Source organism: Pseudopipra pipra, chromosome 2 (assembly GCF_036250125.1).
Source record: "Pseudopipra pipra isolate bDixPip1 chromosome 2, bDixPip1.hap1, whole genome shotgun sequence".
Classification (NCBI taxonomy): domain Eukaryota; kingdom Metazoa; phylum Chordata; class Aves; order Passeriformes; family Pipridae; genus Pseudopipra; species Pseudopipra pipra.
In genome coordinates, this window is record NC_087550.1 from 79,774,713 (window position 1) to 79,795,990 (window position 21,278).

A 21,278-nucleotide genomic window follows, 5' to 3' on the forward strand; every position below is an offset into this window, starting at 1 on the left:
AGGTTTTAAATTACTGCTGTTTCTGTACCCTAGGTGAAAGCTGTGCACTGCAAAGCTGGTGATACTGTTGGAGAAGGAGATCTGCTGGTGGAACTGGAATGAAAGGTTGCCTCCACACTGTTGAATTAACTAAGCCTTTATTATTTTCATCCATAAAGTAACATTAAGGCAGTTCAACACAGAAAATGGACACTACTATGTGCAAGATTTTATGCAGGCATATTTACTGTATCAGTGGTTAAGACAGCAAACACAGATGTTAAATCTTGGCAATGGATCCCAGATTTTTACTTTCAGAAATACTTGTACATAACCTTTGTAATGCTTTGATTTTTCAGGATCAAATAAAATCAATAAAATACCATTTCTGCTTTAAAACGGGAAAAGCCTCTTTAAAAAAAAAAAAGAAAACACAACAAAAGCCCAAATCTGATTTGTCTTCTCCACAGTAATGTCCCTGGTTTGAGGCCCCAGCCAGGCTGCACAGAATTATTGGCAAGAATGAAAAATTAACCACTGAGTAAACTGAGCAGTTCTCCTACCCTCTGTTTAAGTGCTGCACAAGTATCACCAATGGCTTAAATACTGATCAGATTTATTGTAATATTTTGAATGCTTTGTATAGACTAGATTTAAATTATAGATTAGAGGCTTTATTTTGCTAGTGCAGACTTTTGTTGTGTGTTTTCATTTAAAGTTTAAGGGATTTGTCTTTTATTCAAACTCCATGCTCAGTTTTGCCCCTCCCTTTAGTCTTCTTTATACTGATTACTGCATGCAAGTCTTAACAGAAGGAGGTGGCACTGTCCTCAGATCCCTTCAGCTGCCCCAAGGTATTGCTAGAGGCACATACTGTCCCTCAGACCAGGCCTCCTGAATTCTTACAGGAAAGGGAGACCAAGTCTCCAATCTTTTGTTGTGCAGAGGCTTTTACTAAAGGCTGTGTGAAAAACGAGGGCTGTTCATAATACAAGACTATATCATGCTGGAAAAGCTGTGTATCCAGTATGGGAAACCACAGAGGGCCTGGAGAGGATGAATATTTAAGAGCCTTGAACAGAAGTAAAAGGGCTGGTGACTTGGGCAAGGAGTATTTTCTCCTCCTCACTCAGGAATTCCATGCCACACAGGATGATGTAGATACCAGAAGTGTACTGGGTCCAAAATGTTAGTTTGTGATTAACAGAGGCTCCTTCTTCCATCCTGTGCCCTAGCTTGGTAAGGCAGCAGCCACAGCCCACTGGATGCAGACATACCTCCGCAGTCCCTGTGTTCTGCAGCATCATCCGGTCCCTGTGCTCCTGCCTAGGATTCTGCTGCTGCCTGCTCCTGGGCCAGGACACTGGCTACTCCTGCCTTTGGGCTCACGTCCCACAGCTGTTCTTTCTACATACCTCTAAGTCACCCTTCCTGCTGTGCCTTGACCACTGCCACAAAGAGGAGCTGCCCTGCTCTCATTTTCTTGCCTAAGAAGTATAGAGTAATGCCACTTCCTAGAAAGCAGCCCACTGGCCACCGAAAGGTGAAGGATGAAAACAATCTGTGGCAGGGCTGGTCACTCATGTTCAACCAGAAAAGTTCATGATTCTGCTTGAAACTTCTGACTGAAGAGGAATTTTTCATGTTATTGAGACGCTGCTAACTCACGCAGCCAAGGGACAGGGATCTGCTTAGTGAATTAGTTTACAGAACACATCAGTATGAGGAAGGAGAGTGTTTGGGTAATACCTGTTTTTCAGGAAAATTAATGCTGTTAAAGTTGGAGAAACAGAGGCAGACTCTGCAGATCTCCCTAGAAATCTCCTTAATGCCATCCTGGCCCTTCCTAAAGGAGCACAGTTCAGCTTCTGCAGGTTGCCCTAAACAAAAAAGTAGTGTGAAGAGACACAAGTATTCTACTTTCGAATTACTTAATTTGCTTACTCCAGCAACAAAAAAGCTTTCTGTCTGTTTTTCTAGATGAGATGCAGCAGTGCCTACTACTGCTGAAGTTTAGGCTGATTCCTTACCCTGGGTCCCTGGTCTGATTCTCTACTGTGGATCTCCTCCGGCCATCACAGGACTACTGGCAGTGAAGCAAAAGTACAATGTTGTTCCTAATGGTATCATAAGTGCGTTTAATTGTACTTTGGCTCACTGCATGGCATACATTCCCTGCTCCCATCCCTTTGGCAGCTTTGTATACTGTACAATCTATTTGTACCAAACCCTGCAGTTGAAGGAAAATATAAGGCACAGGAGTGTAACAACAGAAAGCCACAATTTTCCCAGATTGTACAGAAACCAGCACAGTTGGTTGGGTCAGGGGGACAACAGTCTTCTTTACATATTTTTTTCCCCAATTTAAATGTTGCAATAATCACAATACAGGTAGTTTGAATATTTTTATATTGTATATAAAAATCTTTCCTCCAATAGAAAGCTCAGTTTGCATATGGTTGCAAATTCTGCATTAAAGTGCTTGGCAAAAAGTCACCTTGACAGTAAGTGCTCACAACAGCTTCAGTAGGTTTGCTTTTCCTGGTCCCCAACTTCACTCACCCCTCCTATGCCCCCCCAAATCGTACAGTCACTCAGTGAACTGAAGTGGAACCTAAAGTGCTTAGAATGTTAAATTAAAAATACAATTTTAAATATAATTTTCTTATAATATCTTAGTATTTTTTCACGGTACCTTGTGAAGCTAAACATTATTTAAAAATATACCTTTCCAGTTCAAAAAAACCACACTGCGATGCAGAGTAAGAATAATCTTTAAATTTTCTCTATTTTTTCAGTAAGTTCCTATTTGTCTAGAAGCACAGAGTATCTTCAGTAACCTATTAAATACCATTACAAGTCAACATTCAGCGTGAGTTGTGCTTTACTTTGCAGACATGACTTTTAAATCAGTTTCAGCTATTAGTGCAATAGTATCATCATTATTCCATCCACCTTGGAGAACTACACATGAAATTTTGTCAATTCAGGAAAAAAACCCATAAAATTAGTCTGTTCCTCTGCCTTTCACTGACCTCCATTGTGCACCAAGGCAAAGGGGGAAATTGAGGAAATGATTAGACCCCAGACCAGGTGTGCATATACACTGTTTTTACCCCTCATGAAAACCCAGTTCTTTGCAGCAGGTTAGTGGGGGTGAGGAGGACACTGACTACCTGGGGAGGGAGTCTCCAACTCTGGGCTTACAGGACTTCGACTCTACCACCAAGGGTCCTGGGTTGGGAAGGTTACAAGAGATCCTGCATTTTAATAAAAAGGTATTACAGCTTTCCTGGAAAGGTTACTGATCAACACGTGCTTAGTACTATGTCTTCGGCCAGGCTGTGTTACCTCCCGTTTCTATTCTCGGCTTTCGCGTAGGACGTAGGAGAGGCCGTGTTTCCCTGAGGCGTCGTAACTGTCATAGTAGGGGAGCCCCACCCACTCGGGCGGGTATGTGGCTGTGCTGTACACGAAGCACTCCAGGATGCCCTCGGCACCGCCCTTCCCTTCCCACTCCACCACCTCGATTCTCATCAGGGTACGCTGGTACATGTCTGGGCAGCCTTCAAACTCATCCAGGAACTGCAGCATCTGGTCATCGACTGAGTAGATCTCCCCAGCAACATGGTGGCCCGTCCCCGGGATGTTCAGCATGTAAGGAATATTGTATTTTCCTGCAATCACCAGCGGGTACTTCTCCACTGTGCGGCCCCTTCCTTGGAATTTTGCTAGCCCCTTGGCTGTGTTGATCATGTGCTTGTAGTTGGGCTGGCCCTTCTTAAGTGTGCCGTAGACAAAGACACGGGCCATCGTACCTGCAAAAGCAGCTGAAAGACAAAGGCATCTGTTACCATGTGGCTGCCCTGGAGAACCACACCCACACCACAGCACCTCGGACATGCAAGGCTGTTTGGACATGTGCAAAAGCCTAGGTCTTTGTAGTCCTACATCACATTTAAGTATCGTACTAAATTCAAGTATCTTGAAAATTTTCAGATAGAAAATGCATCAGTGCAAAACACACCAGGACAAAGTCAACCTTTTGTAGTTCTGTGCCATAACCAAATTACATCCCATGGTTTCTCTAAGGAATCCCCAATGTCAGCCAACACATTCCTGTGCCTCAGGAAAAGCTCTGAACCCTTTTTAATTTTTTCTCTTTCCCACCACTGTGTGAGCTGTGCTGCAGCAAGTGTGTGGTGCCGTGCTCAGTGACACCCCAAAAGCAAATGTAACCTGGTGTTATCTCATGGACATGCTGATGGATTTGCAATAACCCCATCTCCAAGGTCTCACATGCTGAGTGACCAACCAATGCAGAACAGCAAGCTGTGGGTGCCAGGGAGGGAAGTGGGGTGGCCTGTGATAACCACATCCTGAGCAAGCAGGGGCTGTCTGAAAGGTGCCATTGAAGTTTGTCCTGCTCCTTCAGGGGAGGGGAATGATGATGGCTGTAAATATGAGGTGATTTGCAGAACTGGTCATGTTTTCCCAAACCCCTTCACCCCTCCTGTCTGAGGGAGCTGTGCATGTTCCTTCCATTTATTTACCTTGGGGGCTTGTGGGAGGAGAGATGTGGTATTTCAGCCCTAATGAAACTGGAAGCTATGGCTGCTGGCAGGAAGACCAGGTAAGGCCGTGCTCCTCTTGTCCCCAGACAGACACTCCAAAGTGCTAAAGCACCTCAGGTCTGCACACATGCTAAACCTCTCTTGAAAACAGACCCCGCACGACCATTTGTTTTATTTGTGAGCGTGAAACACTCAAAATTGGTTTAAATGGGATAAAAGACTGACTTTACTGAATGGTGTGGGGGGGGAAAGGTACCTCCATCATTCCTGTGTTACTTTTCACACTGTGCCCTGTTTATCTCCTATTATTTCTGTAAGGCAGAAGCAGTTCTTGCACTGTGATGTTTTTCCACATTTTACCCTTGGTCGCTGACTGGGCAGAGCCTGCCTCATCCACAGTTGTCTAGTTGGGCCAGACATCCAACACCCAAGGAGCATGTGCAGCTCCTCTTGGGAAGAGGGCATTAAACAGTGTATTTCAAGTTTGAAAAATCTTTAAAAACAGACTGGAAGTAGAAATGCAATCTGTTCTCTGCTATTTATTCTTATTTTAGTAAACTGTTAGGTCAGTTATCCAAAAGGGTGCATTGCTGGCCAAGAGCAGTGTCATTTAAAATCCTCAGTAGCAAAGCAATTTCCCCCTTGGTGAAGTAAACAGTTTTTCTCTCTATCAAAATACAGTTTTCCAAGCAAAAACTGTGCCTTTATTTACTGACAAACTGCTTCCACACGGGAAAAAGAACATACTGATTTCCCCCCCCCCCCCCGTATTTTATCAGATATACTCCAGAGTAATTTATCCTTCATGACATAAATGAGTTTTTTTTGGATGCAGCTCATTCCCTCACAATAAGAAGAGCATTAATATTCAGTCAGCCCAAGTCTCTTTTATAAGAAAAATCATTACCTTTTAGACTGTGTTTTGAATAACAAACACAGATCCTTCAGGAAGAAACTTGTCCCAGTGGGGATTGAGAAAGGATCAGAGTTAAGCACTGAAACATGCAATTAATTCCCATTAGGGGATTAGGGCACTCGTGTTCACTTTGAATCAGAAAAATGAATCGTGAATTAAATTGTTCACAACCAAGAGGTTACTTGTCAGAGTTAATAAGTTAAAAAATAAAAAGGGAAACCTAAAATGCACATAAAAAGCTCTATAGTGAGTGGTGCATCTGTAAGAAAAAGATATGCTTCATTTCCATTAAACAAAAGCCCTGTCCCTACTGTACAGCTGGAGATAAGCTTCCAAAAAGTTTGCAGGGAAGAGTGTTACCACTCCTAAAACCAGTAAAAACTAAGTACCCGTTTCTGATGGCGCAGCAGTTGGCTGCTCGGAAACATCACCCCTTTGAAGGAGCACACCCATCATCCTCGTGCAGGGTCCACAGAATTCAACAGCAACAAAAGAACTTGCTAACCCAAGTTTGGACAAGTGTTTCCGATTTAGCGTTTGAGTAGATGGATTTAGCAGGCAGTACAAATGGAGATGGAGTGGGAAGTTAAATTTTCAGCCACAGTTTGTGTAGAGCCTTGAGGCTGATGTACTCATGGAGCTGTGGCTTCATGGGCAGGTGGCCACTGAGCTCCCCATGGCACCACTGTGGTCCACAGTGGCCCTGTTGCTCACACTGCGTGGGTTGGGAACAATGACTTCTCCTATAAAAAAAACAAAACCCAATAACAAAGCTAAGCCCAGCCTTCCAGCTGAGGAGTTATCGGTAATAACATTTTCTAAACACCACTCCATATAAATAAGACATATACAATTTTATGCACAATAAATCTTGTCTCCCGTGTGCCGTGTGTTGCGCTGCAGAAAGGCTGCAGATGTATTAGCATCATTTAAAGCACTTGCATATCATGGGCTTTCACAACATTTTTAGCCACCTTGTGGCCAGAGAGCACAGAGCAGAATTGTATTTGAGGGTCATTTCACAGGCTTCCACTAAGCAGCTGAAAAGAGTTATAGACAGCATCCCCTTGCTGAATCACCAACAAGAAGTTGCCTTTTCTCACTTAATCCAGTTTGACACTTCTTACCTGCACTAAACCACCTGAGAGGAAAAGAAAACCTACCAAAAACCAAACAACCCCCCCTCCCAAAACTTTGTACTAAGTATTAGCTGCCAGGACTAAACAAACCCATTCAGAAGGTACTTTCATGAAATATTCATGCAAGAATCATTAAAATTTAATGGCATGGGGAAACACGAGTAAAATTTGTATGTCATCTTGGCAAACTATTTCTTTTAGCTATGAAAGACAACCTGCCAAATTACTTACGGGATCAGTTACTAGTTGCTTCATAAGATAAGATGCAAAGATCAGAAAATAAAGTAACTACTTCAGGATCATAGAGGTAGATGTTGCTGGGTAAAACCAGAAGAGGCTCATAACCGGTGTCAGCCAGCAGCCCAGGTTGCCACTTGGCATTAGCACTGGTAGGGCTGCAGCTCTGTATCCACATCTATCCTCTCCTACCAATGGAGTTTTGGGTCAGGGCTTTAGTTTTCCCTCTCAGGCCCAACAGTTCCAGCATGGTGAGAGAGGGGTGGGTGGCAATGTGGCCAGTCACTGGCTCAGTCAACATGTACCCACTGCAACCAGGCTCTTTGCTCACAGGTTGTGCCCAAAGCAAGACCTTGCTTCCTAAGTAGCAGGAGCAGCTTCAGCAAAAAAATCACCTTTTCACCATGATTCAGACAACTATAGGATCCTACCAGCTTCTTTCAAAAATAAAGTAAGAAATAGCGTGTGTTTTATGCCAGCTCCAGGGCTGTTTGCAATCATGGTAGCAGTGAGTTAGGGCTAAAAAGTTTCAAGAAAATAAAACTCCACTCAGAAAGTATCCATTTCTCTCACTCCATACAGTAACATTATTTTCCCTTGAGAAAAATTCTCCACATTGGCTCTGTGACCAGATATAGTTACACATTAATTCTTCAGAAGTTTCTTAAAAACTGTAGGAAACAGGTGAAAAAACAAAATGCCTTGAACTTTAAACTTGAGCCCAGTCTGTTTGAATGAAGCGAGTTTTAAGGTCACTCTTCACTCAATGCTAACTTTCAAGAAGGACTAACATGCCAGAGAGGACTCCTGGGACTGCATCCTGTTAGTCCTTTGATGCTTTCATTTTGTTGCTTGCTATTTTCTTTATAGCACAGACAAGGGCTTCCTGCCCAGGCCGACCCCTTCCCAACATTGCTGAATACCTCGGAAAAAGTTTATGGCAAGACACCTTTCTTACATTAACCACAGAGGCACCAGTGAAACGATGGTTCCTTTGAAATCAAGAGGTTACGGTCTCCTCACAGCGGTCATCCGCTCAAAAACTGTGAGGTGCTGGTTTGTGAAAACAAACAGGAGTATCGGAGTAACCAGTGCCATGCTGGATGCTACTGGGCACTACCTGAAGCGCCACTTAACCTACATTGCAGATTCTTTTAATTTCTTCCTTGGATAGTTCACATCCCCAAACCAACAAATATGCCTGCGCTTAAGCTGGAGTATCTTTGAGTATCTGCTAGGAGGCAGAGTGAGGATGCCTGCCCTCTGGACAAGCGTCAATCACAGCACTGCTCACGTGCCTTGCACCCATCTGGCATCACAGCAAACATTTGCCTTTTGTCTGTTTGAAAACACTTCAAGTCACTTTCAACTGTACTGCATAGAAAAAACTTCATCAGATTAATTTTTACTACTAACAGAAAGAGTTTCATTCCCAAAGTGACTGTGAGAAGGTCTCAAAGGGACAATCCGATAAAACCACCACATGCAAAAAGATGCTGGAGATGCGACACAGAAACAAAATGGACACAACGTTAGACTGATTAACAGACTAAATTTCTAGAGAGTGCAGAGACATGAGGGGATTGCCGGCACATCAAGGAGGACAAGAAAAGGAGGATGAAAAAATGGAAAGTCAGTGGATGTGGACAAATTGAGTTGAGGAGGGAAAAAAAGTTGACACCTCAAGAGAATATTATATAAGTATTACTAATACTAGTAATGTTTTGTCCTTATATTAAGTATTGTTGTATGAGCATCAGCAAAGCCTTGCGACCTCAATTCAGAAACCTGTGGACTACAGAAGTAGTTAGAAAGAGCTCAGGGCACAGCACTGGGTCCAGGACTGTTTTATTGGGTCAAAGACTGAACCAGTAGGAGCTTAAATAGGAGCTGATGAGACAAGGCACAATCACCTATCAACATAGGGAAAGCTTTTATAGAAGAAGCAATTGATTCTCCATGTACACGAACACACAGTAAGCCAAAATTTTTGCGTGGAATAATTAATATGGATAGCTTTCTAATTGTAAGGACAGGGCATAAGAACAATCTTAACAAGCGACCCCAAAAAGGTCTGATCACCCACTGCCCTCTATAAGAGGGTGGTCCACAACAGATACTTCACCATCAGAGTGCAAGAATAGGGCAAGGCAACACCAATGCATTTCCAGACTTGGTTCCAGGCCCTTCCCAAGCCAGAAGTGACAAGTGTTGTGGTGTAAAGGCCTTTTCCTTCTGTGAGCTCACGTGACTGTTTTTGTGTCAGCAATGGCAGCAGCACAGTAGGCAAACCCCTGCTGTGACTCCATGTGGGTGCATGAGGCACAAATCACTTTGGGGTCTTTCCCTGATGCCTGCTTGCTTCACCTTCCTCCAGCTCAGGGTCTCCGTGTACCTCCTCAGTGCCACCAGATACTTTTTCAGTGTTTGCTCTCTCCTAGGCTGACAAGACCACATGTATTTAACCAAACAAAAAGTGCTCTTTACTGGTTCTTCTATGGTTTTTTGACATAGGGAAATCAGAATTGAAATATTTGAGAATGGATAAACCATGGATTTATACATGGATATAAACCATGTCTCTTGCTTTGCTCACCCTTTTTCAGTGCTTTTGAGCAGCAGACTGATGTTTCAGAAGAACACAGAAATACCTCAAGCATCTCAATCTTGAGTGGCAACTGGGGTGTGAAGTGAAAATCAGTAAACAGTGTTGAAGCCTTAAAAACTGGAACTCTTGAAAATTTGTTCAAACTATCATGGATGCTACAGTTCACCCTGCCTTAGGGAAAGGCAGCAGACTAGTGGCTTCTCAAAATCCCACTCAAGCAGGTGGGTCCTTATCATGCAGTTTTAAGTACACGACAATTAATTTCAATGATATATGTAGAAATATCTCGTCTTTGCACCTTTAGCATAGGTACTTAAACTGTTGTATCTACACAAAGGAAAAAACCAACAAACAACCTATAAGAATGGAGCATTAACTGTAAATGCCAGTTGCTGTTACAGGAAAAAGTAGAAAAACAACTTTTGATAGGGCAGCCCTGCTACACCACCATGAATTTGAAGTGGTTTCCATCATTGAGATGCAGAACATAGCCCAGAGTTTCAAACCACCAACATCCTGAAACTGAGGACACAGCCTGCAGCTTGGATGGTTTCCCTGCAAGGTCAGCACATTAATTTACATGCCAATACCCAGAGCAGTCAGTTCACTGTTTTGGACCGAGAAGAGCATCCCAGTCTGTGAAACACGGCAAACACTTTTGAGTACCTAAGCATGGGAATGCATTTTTTTACACTGAAAGGATGGTGAGAGAGAGAACGGGAAGACAAAAAAAGATGAGGTCTTGTGTAGGATCGTGAGGTGCCTTTCCACAAGGGAAATGAGGGAACAGCTGCACAATGATTCTCTTTGAGGGGATAGGTGCCCAGGTCATGGCACAGCACTGTCCCTTGGGAGTGCGACTGAGCCTGGAAGGGAGATGTCAAATAAACCCCCCCATTGCTGAGCAAAAGCAGCCTCCTACACGCAGGGCCCTGCGGCTCTGGAAGCCATCTTATGCCTTTGCTCTGGCTCCTTGGAGGTGCCAAGGCACAGGGCTGCAGGTCAGACTCAGCAGCCCTGCGAGTGCCCGGTGGTGCCTCTTGGGCCTCACCATGTGGCTGACTGGGAGGGCCGGCAGCTGGACATCCCAGACAAATAGCAGAGGCCACTACAGCCAGTGGCTCCACAGGTGGTAGCAGGATGTCTCCCTGGCATGAGTCAAGGTGCCAGAGTCTTGGAGCACCATGGGGAGAGGACACTGCAACATGATGCTTCTCAAACCTCACTAAAAACCAAATGAAATTGCAGACGTTCAGGGAACAAAATCTGCTCCACTAAATGAGCCAAACAGAAAAATCCAGGTACAAATCTGGGAACAGCAACACATTACACTGCAGCATTTCTCCTCTAGAAACTACTACCTACCCCAGCATGGACTAGCTACTAAAACACAAACCTTTGACCAACACGGCGGAAACGAAACATCATGAAACCCCAAAGACTGGTTTTTTCAACCCATGATTCCCTAGGAAACTACAGGCTCCTTTAAGGGCCAAAAAAAGGTAATTCATATGCATTTACTGCATCCATATATACACACACAAGGAGTTTCTACACAGAGCCATGCTTTGCTTGTAAAGTGTTAGTGGCCCATGGAAAAGAAGAGAGGAAAGTTAAAACCAGCTGTACTGGAGGAACTACCAGATCTAAATGCAAACACTATTTTAAATATTCCACCAGAAAGGGTAGGTACAGATAGTGTGGGGTAATGGCCAAGCACGTTGGCCCTGAAGCAGGGTTATACAAATTTTGTGAGATTCAGAAGGGGTAGTAGACAATAAAGTATATTTATACTCCCAGAAGATACACTAACATTAATGCTTTTTATTTGTATGCATGCCACTAGGCAGCAATGGAAGAAGGAGAGGCCCTTCCTGACATTTAGAGGACCAAAGTTACTGAAGGTGCACAAAAGGAAAAGTGGAAATCTTTTTTTTTTAAAGGAAGAAGGTTTATATCATCCTATCAGTCCATGAATCAAATTTTTGGAAAAGTATAATATTTAACATGTGACACACTGGTAACAAAATAAATCAGCTCAATGGGCTGCCCAGGGAGCTGGTGGAGTCACCATCCCTGGAGGTATTTAAAAGATGTGTAGATGTGGTGCTTAGGGACATGGTTTAGTGTTGGACTTGACAGTGCTGGGTTAACGACTGGACTCCATGATCTTAAAGGTCTTTTGCAAACTAAATGATTTTGTGATTCTCTTCTAATTCACTACAGTTGTTTTATTTGCCTTACTAATTAAATGTATATCCAAGTCTTACATGGATAAACTATGTTTTACTTAATAAAAAGTTTTTTTAAAAGTAATGCAAGTAAAAAATAAAAACCCAATCCATATCTCAGCAACAAATCCCTTCCACCATTTTCTAATATAATAAAAGGTTAGAAAATACAAACCAAAACAGAACACCAATTCAAAACTACAAAGGACCATGAACAGATGTATATAATTACTTCAGTCCCACCGAGGCATATCACTTCTGCTTAGAAATTAGTACCAAGTTTACTACAGAACAAATAAAAAGTCACATAGAGAACTAATGAGTTATTTTAACTGTCCTGGTCTTGATTTTTGCTCTTCAAGAAAGACTTGCAAATCCTGCAATGAAATCTGAAACATACCTCCCCTCCTTTATCAACAGAGAAAGCATCCTTATCCCAAAGTAAATACATTTACTGGCCTCCTATCTTCTACACAAAAGAAACAAATACATGTTCTGGGGGAATATCCAAAAAAGCCTGAAATTGCACTCAGCAAGGCACCGGATTAATTGGTTTCAAATCCAGAAAACGTACTGACCAAAATCTCAAATATGCTTCTGCTTGGTAGAGTAAAAGATAAGAAGACAAGAAATCTCCAATTTATATATGGAATTAAATGTTACTTTCAGGTAAAAAGTGCTTTGGTCTCTGATGCAGCAAGAGGTTCTATAGTCTAATGTAAAATTTAAGACAGGTCTGTATTTACTGAAGAACGAGGAAAACCAGCGACACAAGCCCTTAAATCTTCTCCTGGAGCCACAAGAGTCTCACAAGAATTACTGGTGGAAATAATTCCCTATCTCTACATAGATATATTCTTGCAATTGCAAATAAAGCTATTTTGGTTTTACGATGGCACGCAGAATTTACTCTAATTCAAGTTCTCCTTAGCAGTGTCCAGGATGCCTGGAAGGAAGTTTTAATGAAAGACATCTTAAACCAGGGCTCAGGCTGTAAGAGGAAGACATTAGATAATAATCATCTGAATTATACAGACATTTATTTGAGCCACACTTAAAAAAAAATTACATAAATGAAAACAGTTTTATACATGCTCTGCAGCCTCTTTTCAGTGACCTTTCAGAAAGAATTTCTGTAACTAACTTAATAAAGGAAGAAGAACAGAATTAAGTACTGGAAGTAAATGAGAAGGGGAATAACATGCAATATGGTTCTGAATGCAAAAAAGCCAGGCCAGTGTCATTAAACAACCTGCTTGGACAAGGATAACACAATGGGTTTGGAGTCCATTATTTAATATGCAGTGAAAATATCTCCAGACCAAGTCATAGAGAAGAACTGTCTACAAACAAGGAGTTAGTTAAGGGAGGATTTCAAGGGACTATATTAAAATACAGTGTAATAAGCACACACAGAAGTTACCAGTCATATTCCTCAGGAATCAATGTCGTTTTATTTATTAGTGGTCTTGCTACAGCTAGCAGTTGTGTGCCTACCACATCTGTGCGTGATGCATCCAGAGGAGCCACTGGTTCATGCTGCAGACATATTAGATAGCCTATGAACTGTGTAATTAAAGTAAGATGGCTTTTAATGGTACAAAGTGCAAAAACATATGCTTGGGGACCAGAGACAAGAACTTCTGGGGACTCATCATTTGAAGGCAATAAAGGAATCGGAATTTCTCAAGCTGGAAGGGATGCCTAAGTATCTTGGAGTCCAATTCCCCACTCCTCACAAGACTACATAAAATGAACCCATAGAGCATTGTCCAGATGCTCCTTGAACTCTGTCAGGCCTAGTGCCATGACCATTTCCCTAAGGACCCTGTTCCAGTGACTGACCACCCTCTCAGTGAAAAACCTTTTCCTCATGTCCAATCTAAACTTGCACTGATGCAGCTTCATTCCATTTCTTCGTTTCCTATTGCTGGTCACCAGAGAGGAGACCAGCACCTCTGTCTCCACGGCCTCTCTTGAGGAAGCTGCAGACTGCTATGAGGTCTCCCCTCAGCCTTCTCTTCTCCAAGCTGAACAAGCCAAGTGGCCTCAGTCACTTCTTGTAAGTCTTGCCCTCGAGGCCTTTCATCACCTTGGTCACCCTGCTCTGGACACACTCGAATAGTATTTTGAAGGATTTTACTTCTACAAACCAGGTGGTTTCCATCTGCAATACATCTCTGCTTCATGATAGCTTATAGAGTAGTTGAAAAGGAACTTTTTTTTTTTTAATAAAAATAGCATTCTAGAGACTTAAGTCTTTCAAATTACTGTGGGTGCACGTCAGAGGAAACTCACATATCTTAAAGCATTTAAGTGTCTAGAAGAGCATCCAACTACACCTATCCTTCGATCTAGACTTTGTGTTGAGAAAACAGGCATGAATTAGGCAATGTTACAGTATAAAATGTCCTGAATGCCTCAAGCTACATCTTAAGATGTAGCCAACCTAGGACTGTAACAGCTCCCAAGCAAAGGTGATTAAGCCTCAAGTATAAATTAGCATATCCTCTGACTAGCCTTAGTATCTGCCCACAACAGCAGCCTTGCACTCCCCAAGCATGGGGGCAAAATTAAGAGAAAGGAGCACAGCTAAACCGGCTACGTTAGTTGTCAACAAAGCAGACCAAAGCCAATGCACAGATCTCAGCACGGAAAGGGTAACTGCCACAGCACTGTCTATACTGGGGGACACGAGGCACAAGTGACAAGGGATCACTATATTCATGCTGCTTCAGAGGTTGTTGTGGAAATGAGGAAACAATTCATACCTGCTGCAATGGGCTTCATTTTATTGGGATCCCGCCCTTCCAAGTAGGTCCCAAATATCCAGTAGTAGGTGGAGTATCCTCCAATTCACTCATTACTTTTTCCAGTTTCAGTGTCAGTGACCAGGATAAGTATGACAGGAACAACAAGTCCTAAGACTTCTCTGTCTTTCTAAGTGAAAAGTTTCTTCTTGCATTGGGATCCACAGACATTTTCAAAACACACCTCTTGGCACAATCTGATATATAATACAAAACCAACAGCTCTTCTTGTCAGCAACATTCCTCCTACTAAAGTAAATTTACAAGCACCACTTAAAATTTATTTTTATGCCACAACTAAAGAGAACAGTCTCCAGTAAATACCATGGAGAAGTCAGCACCATGCTTTTAATAACAGACTGCTTCCACTGAAGTGTCTTGGCTCATAGCAAATATGGCCTGGGAGTTTCAAGGGGTTTCAAGAGGGTGAACACTGGTACACCCTCATATCAAATGCATTTGACAATGAAAAGCTGAAATAAGAAGGGATGATTTTACAGATTAAACAAATACTGTATTTTTGGACTTAAAATGATGCTACCTGAAAATATTAAACATTATTCACACAATGTTGAAAATTCACAAAACATTATTAAACAACTGCTTAGCCCAAGTTTCTCACAGAAAGTTACCTTTCAGCTCTTAAACAAATCAATCACTGCCCTCCCAGTGCCACCTCCCCCAGCCAAGTACTGTGCAGTACAGCAGGCTTGGGTAATTCCCAATCCCCAAATACAGGAATAATGTTATTATTCTGAACATCATTTCTTCCAGATTTGATAGTATCTAGGGACATTTTGAAATCTCAGTTAATTTCACTTCTGCATTCTTTAAGCAAACACTTACTTAGTGATGCTAATTAACTGAAAAAAATTTAAATAATATCATTAGAGAACCAGATATAAATCAAGAAACAGTATATTACTTAAAACATATGAAGAAGAGAAACGATATAACATTTTAATTTTGCCTTTTTGATATGGCTTAAAAAGATAGGTAAAAATCAAGTAACTTCTGATTTTCAGCAAATGAACATTTCTTTCAAAATAGATAACTCAAATTATTGTCAAATTACAAACCTTCACTAGCTCACCATTAACCCCACAATAACTATCAATTAATAAAGGCATGCTTCTGAATACATAATGCATTACATTTTTTACTTTCAACACCTGGTGTCACCAGAATAACGCTGTATATTTCTAAAACACTCTGCAATGGTGTGTGTGCTTTGATTTTAGGGCAGTAATACTTCAAAGGAAGTAGAACCACAGCAAATTATGGGAAGCGATGCACATAGATTATTTTTCTAGCTAACTGATACATTATCAGTTAATTGACCATGGCAGGTCATTTTAAAAATGAGGTTCAAGGTATCTAAAAGCCTTCATCTTTTAGTCCAGGTCAAAAAAGGCCTGAACAAAGTAAAAATTTTGCTGTATTTCAATATTTTGAGCAAGCTGAATCCTAAACTTGTTTTGCAAAAGGGCTTTAACTGCAACACCAGAAATTTGCGAATTGCAATCAATTTTTGTAGGGGTTAATTACCACCTTTCTGTCCAGTCCAGACCTGTATTAATTGGTTATTATTATGGTTCTACTGAGAATAGATAGACGGGAGTGATTTTGATTGATTATTGCTTGGAGTTCCTTGGATCCCCAAGATCTAAATAAACAGTTAAATATCAAAGAAGATTTAATTAATCTCAGTCTCTCCTTCTTGCTACTCTATCAGCAAGATACAGCTGATAAGGAATTGACAAATTAATGGAAAATGCAAAGACTCAGAACTGGTGACCCTGTATTTTTTTTATGAGAAAGTACATGCATTTGCTCTAATCTTTAGATAATGGGTATAAGAGAATGAAAACTTTCTCAGCTTTTCATGCTTATTCCAAAACCCAAATGGAGTTATAACAGGGAGTTTGATCAACTGGTATAAGATTTAAGTTGTGCTACTTTTTTTTTTTTTTTAATATAGCTTTTTAAATAAATTAGTGAAAGAATCCTGAACTTTTGAAAAGTCCTAAGCTTGTTATACAAGGAAGATACAAAATACTCTATGATAACAAACAAAAGCAATATTTTAAAATCAGAAGGTTTGGAAGTCTCTATTTTGGCAGAAAATTCTGTATCAGAATACAGAGGAAGATGCAATCTAGGTATTTATAATTAATTTTGTAAAAACACATTCAGACTGACACTTCCCTTCCACTAATTATCCATGGGTTTCCTACAGAAGGCTTGCCAAAAGTCATATTGTCTTTCAATACTTTTCCAGTAAGGTACAGGAAGTTCCATAGGTATGAGTTTTCAGGTTCTATGCAACCATTGTGGATTTTAAAGCTGGAACAGAAAGACTAACACTGATACAGGAACTATTTTCAGGTGAACGCATATCTAGGATCCGTACACAATGTTTCAAGGAGTTCCCTGTGTGCCAGCAAGGCACTTACTACCTCTCAACTGGTTTGTTGAGGCTAGCTTTTTGATGACACACTTTCAAATTACCCAAAAGGAAGACAGGCAAGCAAGACAACCTTGAATACTGCTATCAATTAACATAAACACATATAAAGAAAAAAACAGTCATGAAAAGCAGGAAAAAAGTTTAAGCCTGAGAAGAGGAATGCTGAACCATTAAGAAAAAACAGCTTTTCTCCCATATGCTTGATTTAAACAGATGTTAACATCCACAAATAATGTTTAAAAGAGACTGCCTAAGTCTGGTGGGCTTCTTCAGCATTTCCAAACAACTCCCCTCCTCTCCCCCCAGACCAAAAAAAGCAAAAAAAACCCCACACCAGTAGTCTTCTGTAAAACAAGGTGTCAATTATCTTAGGACTACCTAGTCTTTTATCCCTTTTTTAAAATTAATAATAATAAACAAGAGAAAAGGTCTTAAGGGACCATTTTTTCCCATTTTCTCCCAAAAGACAGAAGTATTCAGTGGTCACCGAATTACAGTGTACTTACACGAACAGAAGCAGAAATACAACTACACACAGGTCAAAAAGGTTTGTCTGGAGCTGCTCAGCAGAGTGGCCTGATGTGTCCTGCTCACCTCCTGCTCAGTGAGAGAGGCTAAGCAGCCCAAACTGCCTGGGTGAGGCTGATGAGCAAAAGAATGCCCACGCAGACCTAGGGGACACCACTTGGATGGAGATACCCACTATTTCCACTGTCAATTCCTATGGAAGAAAGAAGGGATGCAGACCTTTTAGTAATAAAACCTAATATTTAGAATGTACAAAGAGGCAGTTTATTATCTCTATAGCTGGTAAGATGTGTGGATGCTGAAAAACAATCATCTGTCTTGATCCTACTAGTTATTTATACTGATCTTGGTAGAACTTTTGACACTGGTGCTCATGATATTCCCACAAGCAAGCTAAAAACAGGATTTAACAAGAACTGTTGGTATTCAGGTAAAAAAAAAAACAACACCAAAACTGTTTTAGAAAGGCTATTTAATATTTATCAGAAATTCATCTCAAACTGAATACATGCAAAAAAATTTGTTACATTCATTCCAGTAGCAGGAAAATACTGATGATGAAAATACACACAATGTGAAAGATGGAGGTATAATTCACAACACCCAGGGCTGTGCACAAGACTAATGAGACAGTTGCAAAGCACAACTGCTGCCAGTGCAAAGTTCTAAGATTAGCTGAGAATAATCAACAGCATAAACAAAATCTGGAGAAAGATCAGCGTAACAGCAGATCTGCAGAAAGAGATTTGACAGTTATAATGATCATGAACTCAACATGAGTCAACAACGTGATACTGTTGGAAAAAGTATCCAAGTGTGTATATATGAACCCATCACTAGTAAGATGTGACCATAATCCACTGCTCTGACCTGGTCCCAAATTGAGCAGAATGTCCAGCTTTGAGCACTGTATGTAGAGAACCACGATCAACTGGACTGAGAGAGAACAGTAACAAGTCAAGAAACCAAAACCTATAAAAGAAAACAACAAAAATAAAGAACCTGGACTGTGATCACTTATTTTAGAGAAAACAGAGTCATGCCTTTAAGAATATGAAAGCATACTGTAAGAGAAAAAGAGAGGCTATAAGCTCTTTTCCCCGTCTACTGTGACAGAAGATCCAATAAGCTTAGATTCCAAAGATGGACAGTTGAAAGACTAACCACTTACTGGTAAGCAGGGTGCCTAGGAAGAGCCTAGACCATCCAGGAAGGCTGGGAATCCTTCACTGCTGACTATCCTCAACGGTACGTCAGCCAAATTTTTACCAGAAATAACACTACTGCTGCCAAATTTGCCTTTTGCCAGGGAACTGGATGAGACAATCTCTTAGCTCTCCTTTAAAAAGTAAAATGGCAGTATGATTCATATGCTATTAATGGAAAGGAACGCTAGACTCACGGAGACTGTGAGAGACTGGTTCTGTGGTCCAGTCATTAGATTTCTTCTACCTCAAGCAGAGATTTCTAGATCCCACTCCCCGCCCCTTTACAGATGGTACATCATACAACTATTTGGCTTTTTTAGATTTACTTTCCCAAATAACAATAACCCTAAAAAGAGAAAAAAATGTTGAATTTCCACCCATTCCTGCTCCACAACATGCCTCCCAAATTCACTCAGAGATACAATCCTGGGGCACTACACTGAGCCTTCTCTGCCCCAATGAATCTTGCATTGCTTGCTGCACTATGATTCAAAAGGCCAAACAAGACCAAATGCTCCTGAGGGGTGTGGGTTAGAGCCCCGGGGACAGAGGGCACGAATCTAATTTTTCTACTTTCAAGGAGTTGGCAGAGCCAAAGACTGTTGTTAGTCCTGAGACTGGCTTTGGTTGGATCTGGCACACACAAGGTATGTTTGGCTCAAAGGCAGAGCAGTGCCAGGTCAGCTGAACACCTTTGGCTGATAAAAGCACTGAAAGAAGGCAAAGAGCAAGAACAACCCTTGACTGTGCTGCCACGGCCTCAAGAATAGCTGCACAGCTCAGTTAACATTCCCTCTCTGAAGCTTCTGCTCCACACATAGAAAGCTAAACACACTTCTGCCCTTCAGGTTTCCAAGACATCCATCCTGTTTTATGTGTTGTACACAAAGGTTGCTACAAATCTGAGTCTACAGAATAACCCTTCTCCTGGTTCTATCTATTTTTGATCTCAAACACCATTTTCAGATCACAGATATGAGACCTTTTAATCCCGAGCAGTTCTGAAATAATTGCTATTTAATAAAGATTTTAAAAAATATAAATAATATTTTGTTTATAGGCATATAGATTTTATTTGTTCTATTGATAGCATGCTAGTGAGATACATCACTTTGATACGGAACCATTAAAAATCTATACCGTCATACAGTTTTCCTCCAAGCTGCCGATGTGGCAACTGTAGATAAGATACACTGCTATTTTTCTAGACATACAGGAAAAAATCTTACACACACATTTGTTCACACACTGCATATGTGATCTCACTGGAGATTCACTGCTAAATTGTTACACACGCATATGAGTGTAATCTAGAGCAATATCACAGGTTTTATTAAAAACAACAATGTAAGCTAGTACATTTCTTAGACAGCTAAGTGATTGTATCGAGGTGGCTCAGAAAACATGCTACAAAAGTTACATCTGCAGCAGCTCTGCCCAGAGCACGGAAATAATCAGAGCGGAGATCCAAGTGGAGATGTCTAAGTAAACAGTAAATCTGTGCATGCTGTCAATACTGCAGAGTATTTACAGATCACAAAAGTATAAGAGTACTGGGGATAAGAGAGAGAAATCATCAATCTTAAAACTGTCTGACACTGAAAATATTTCCTAACACTTTTCCTTAATTACACTCCCAAAGCATCACTGCTACTTAAAGTAAAAATCTACTTGATGATGTAGTTGGTCTGATGGATTAATGGGCTGGCATAAAGTACCACAGAGAGGTGAGGCAGGTGTCAAATAAATAATTCATCCCACACATAATCTCAAAAATTAGCCCAATAGATTAATTTTTGACCTGTCTAATGTCAAACCAAGTTACCTGATCTGGCAGGGTCACGAAAGGCAAATTATCCTACAGACAGTATCACCTGCTCCTTTCTTCTACTATCATACCTATCAGGTCCTGTGTCTGCAGCACCACTCTGCAGACCTTACTTAAAATCGGGTTACAACAACACTGATGGTCAATCACAAAAAAAAACCCAAATAAGAAAAAAACCCTAAAATAACAATCAAAGTGTTTGATGAACCTAGAATTGAAAGGTCAGTCATGGACTTCATAATTTTCTAAGTCAGTCATAAGATTTAGAGCACCAAAGAATAACTTCAATCAACAAAATTTAAAACTGAAATGGATCACCATGTCAATGAATAAACATTTCCTGCATTCACAACAAGACTGTGATAATAATAAACCTCCACTAAAGACAGCTAAATTATGGAGCGTGATTGAGATTCCACCTAAACCAACACTAAAACATAAGTTACAGATAAGACTTATAGACTACAATTTGACAAATAAAACAGATTACATCATTGGTTTGTTATACAGAAGTAAAGAAAAAAAACTCCTAAATTCATCATGTATGAAATTAAAGATACTTGATGCCATTCATTAATGTAGTAAACTGTCACTAAGCATACTTAATTAAAAGATATAACTACTAGCAGTAAAAGAACAGACTAGATGAGCAGATGGATCCAGATATATTTTGACCTAAATTTCTTGATTTTGACAAGATAAATAAAGGTAAATATAAACAAGAAGAGAAGGGAGAGGAATAAACAGCCA

General features: G+C 40.8%; 2 protein-coding genes across 6 annotated transcripts in view; one reads left to right on the top strand and one right to left on the bottom strand.

The window, feature by feature from the left end:
- Window positions 1-378, top strand: part of PCCA (propionyl-CoA carboxylase subunit alpha) — a 276,287-nt gene extending 275,909 nt beyond the window's left edge. For all 4 annotated transcript variants that reach the window (XR_010428426.1, XM_064646092.1, XM_064646093.1 and 1 more), the window contains one exon: window positions 34-378. Coding sequence is in view for 3 of the 4 variants with exons in the window: in XM_064646092.1 (XP_064502162.1) it covers window positions 34-102 (69 nt within the window). In the remaining variant the exon portion in view is untranslated. The remainder of the gene's footprint in view (window positions 1-33) is intronic.
- GGACT (gamma-glutamylamine cyclotransferase) overlaps window positions 121-21,278 on the bottom strand; it is a 29,745-nt gene continuing 8,587 nt past the window's right edge. The window contains exons 1-2 of one of the 2 annotated variants that reach the window (XM_064646096.1): window positions 17,471-17,651; window positions 121-3,809 (exon numbers count right to left, since the gene is read on the bottom strand). In XM_064646096.1, the coding sequence (XP_064502166.1) occupies window positions 3,340-3,792 (453 nt within the window). In that variant the 5' untranslated portion in view covers window positions 3,793-3,809; window positions 17,471-17,651 and the 3' untranslated portion in view covers window positions 121-3,339. Of the gene's footprint in view, window positions 3,810-17,470; window positions 17,652-21,278 lie in introns of those variants that run through there. The other variant, XM_064646097.1, reaches the window with a different exon arrangement.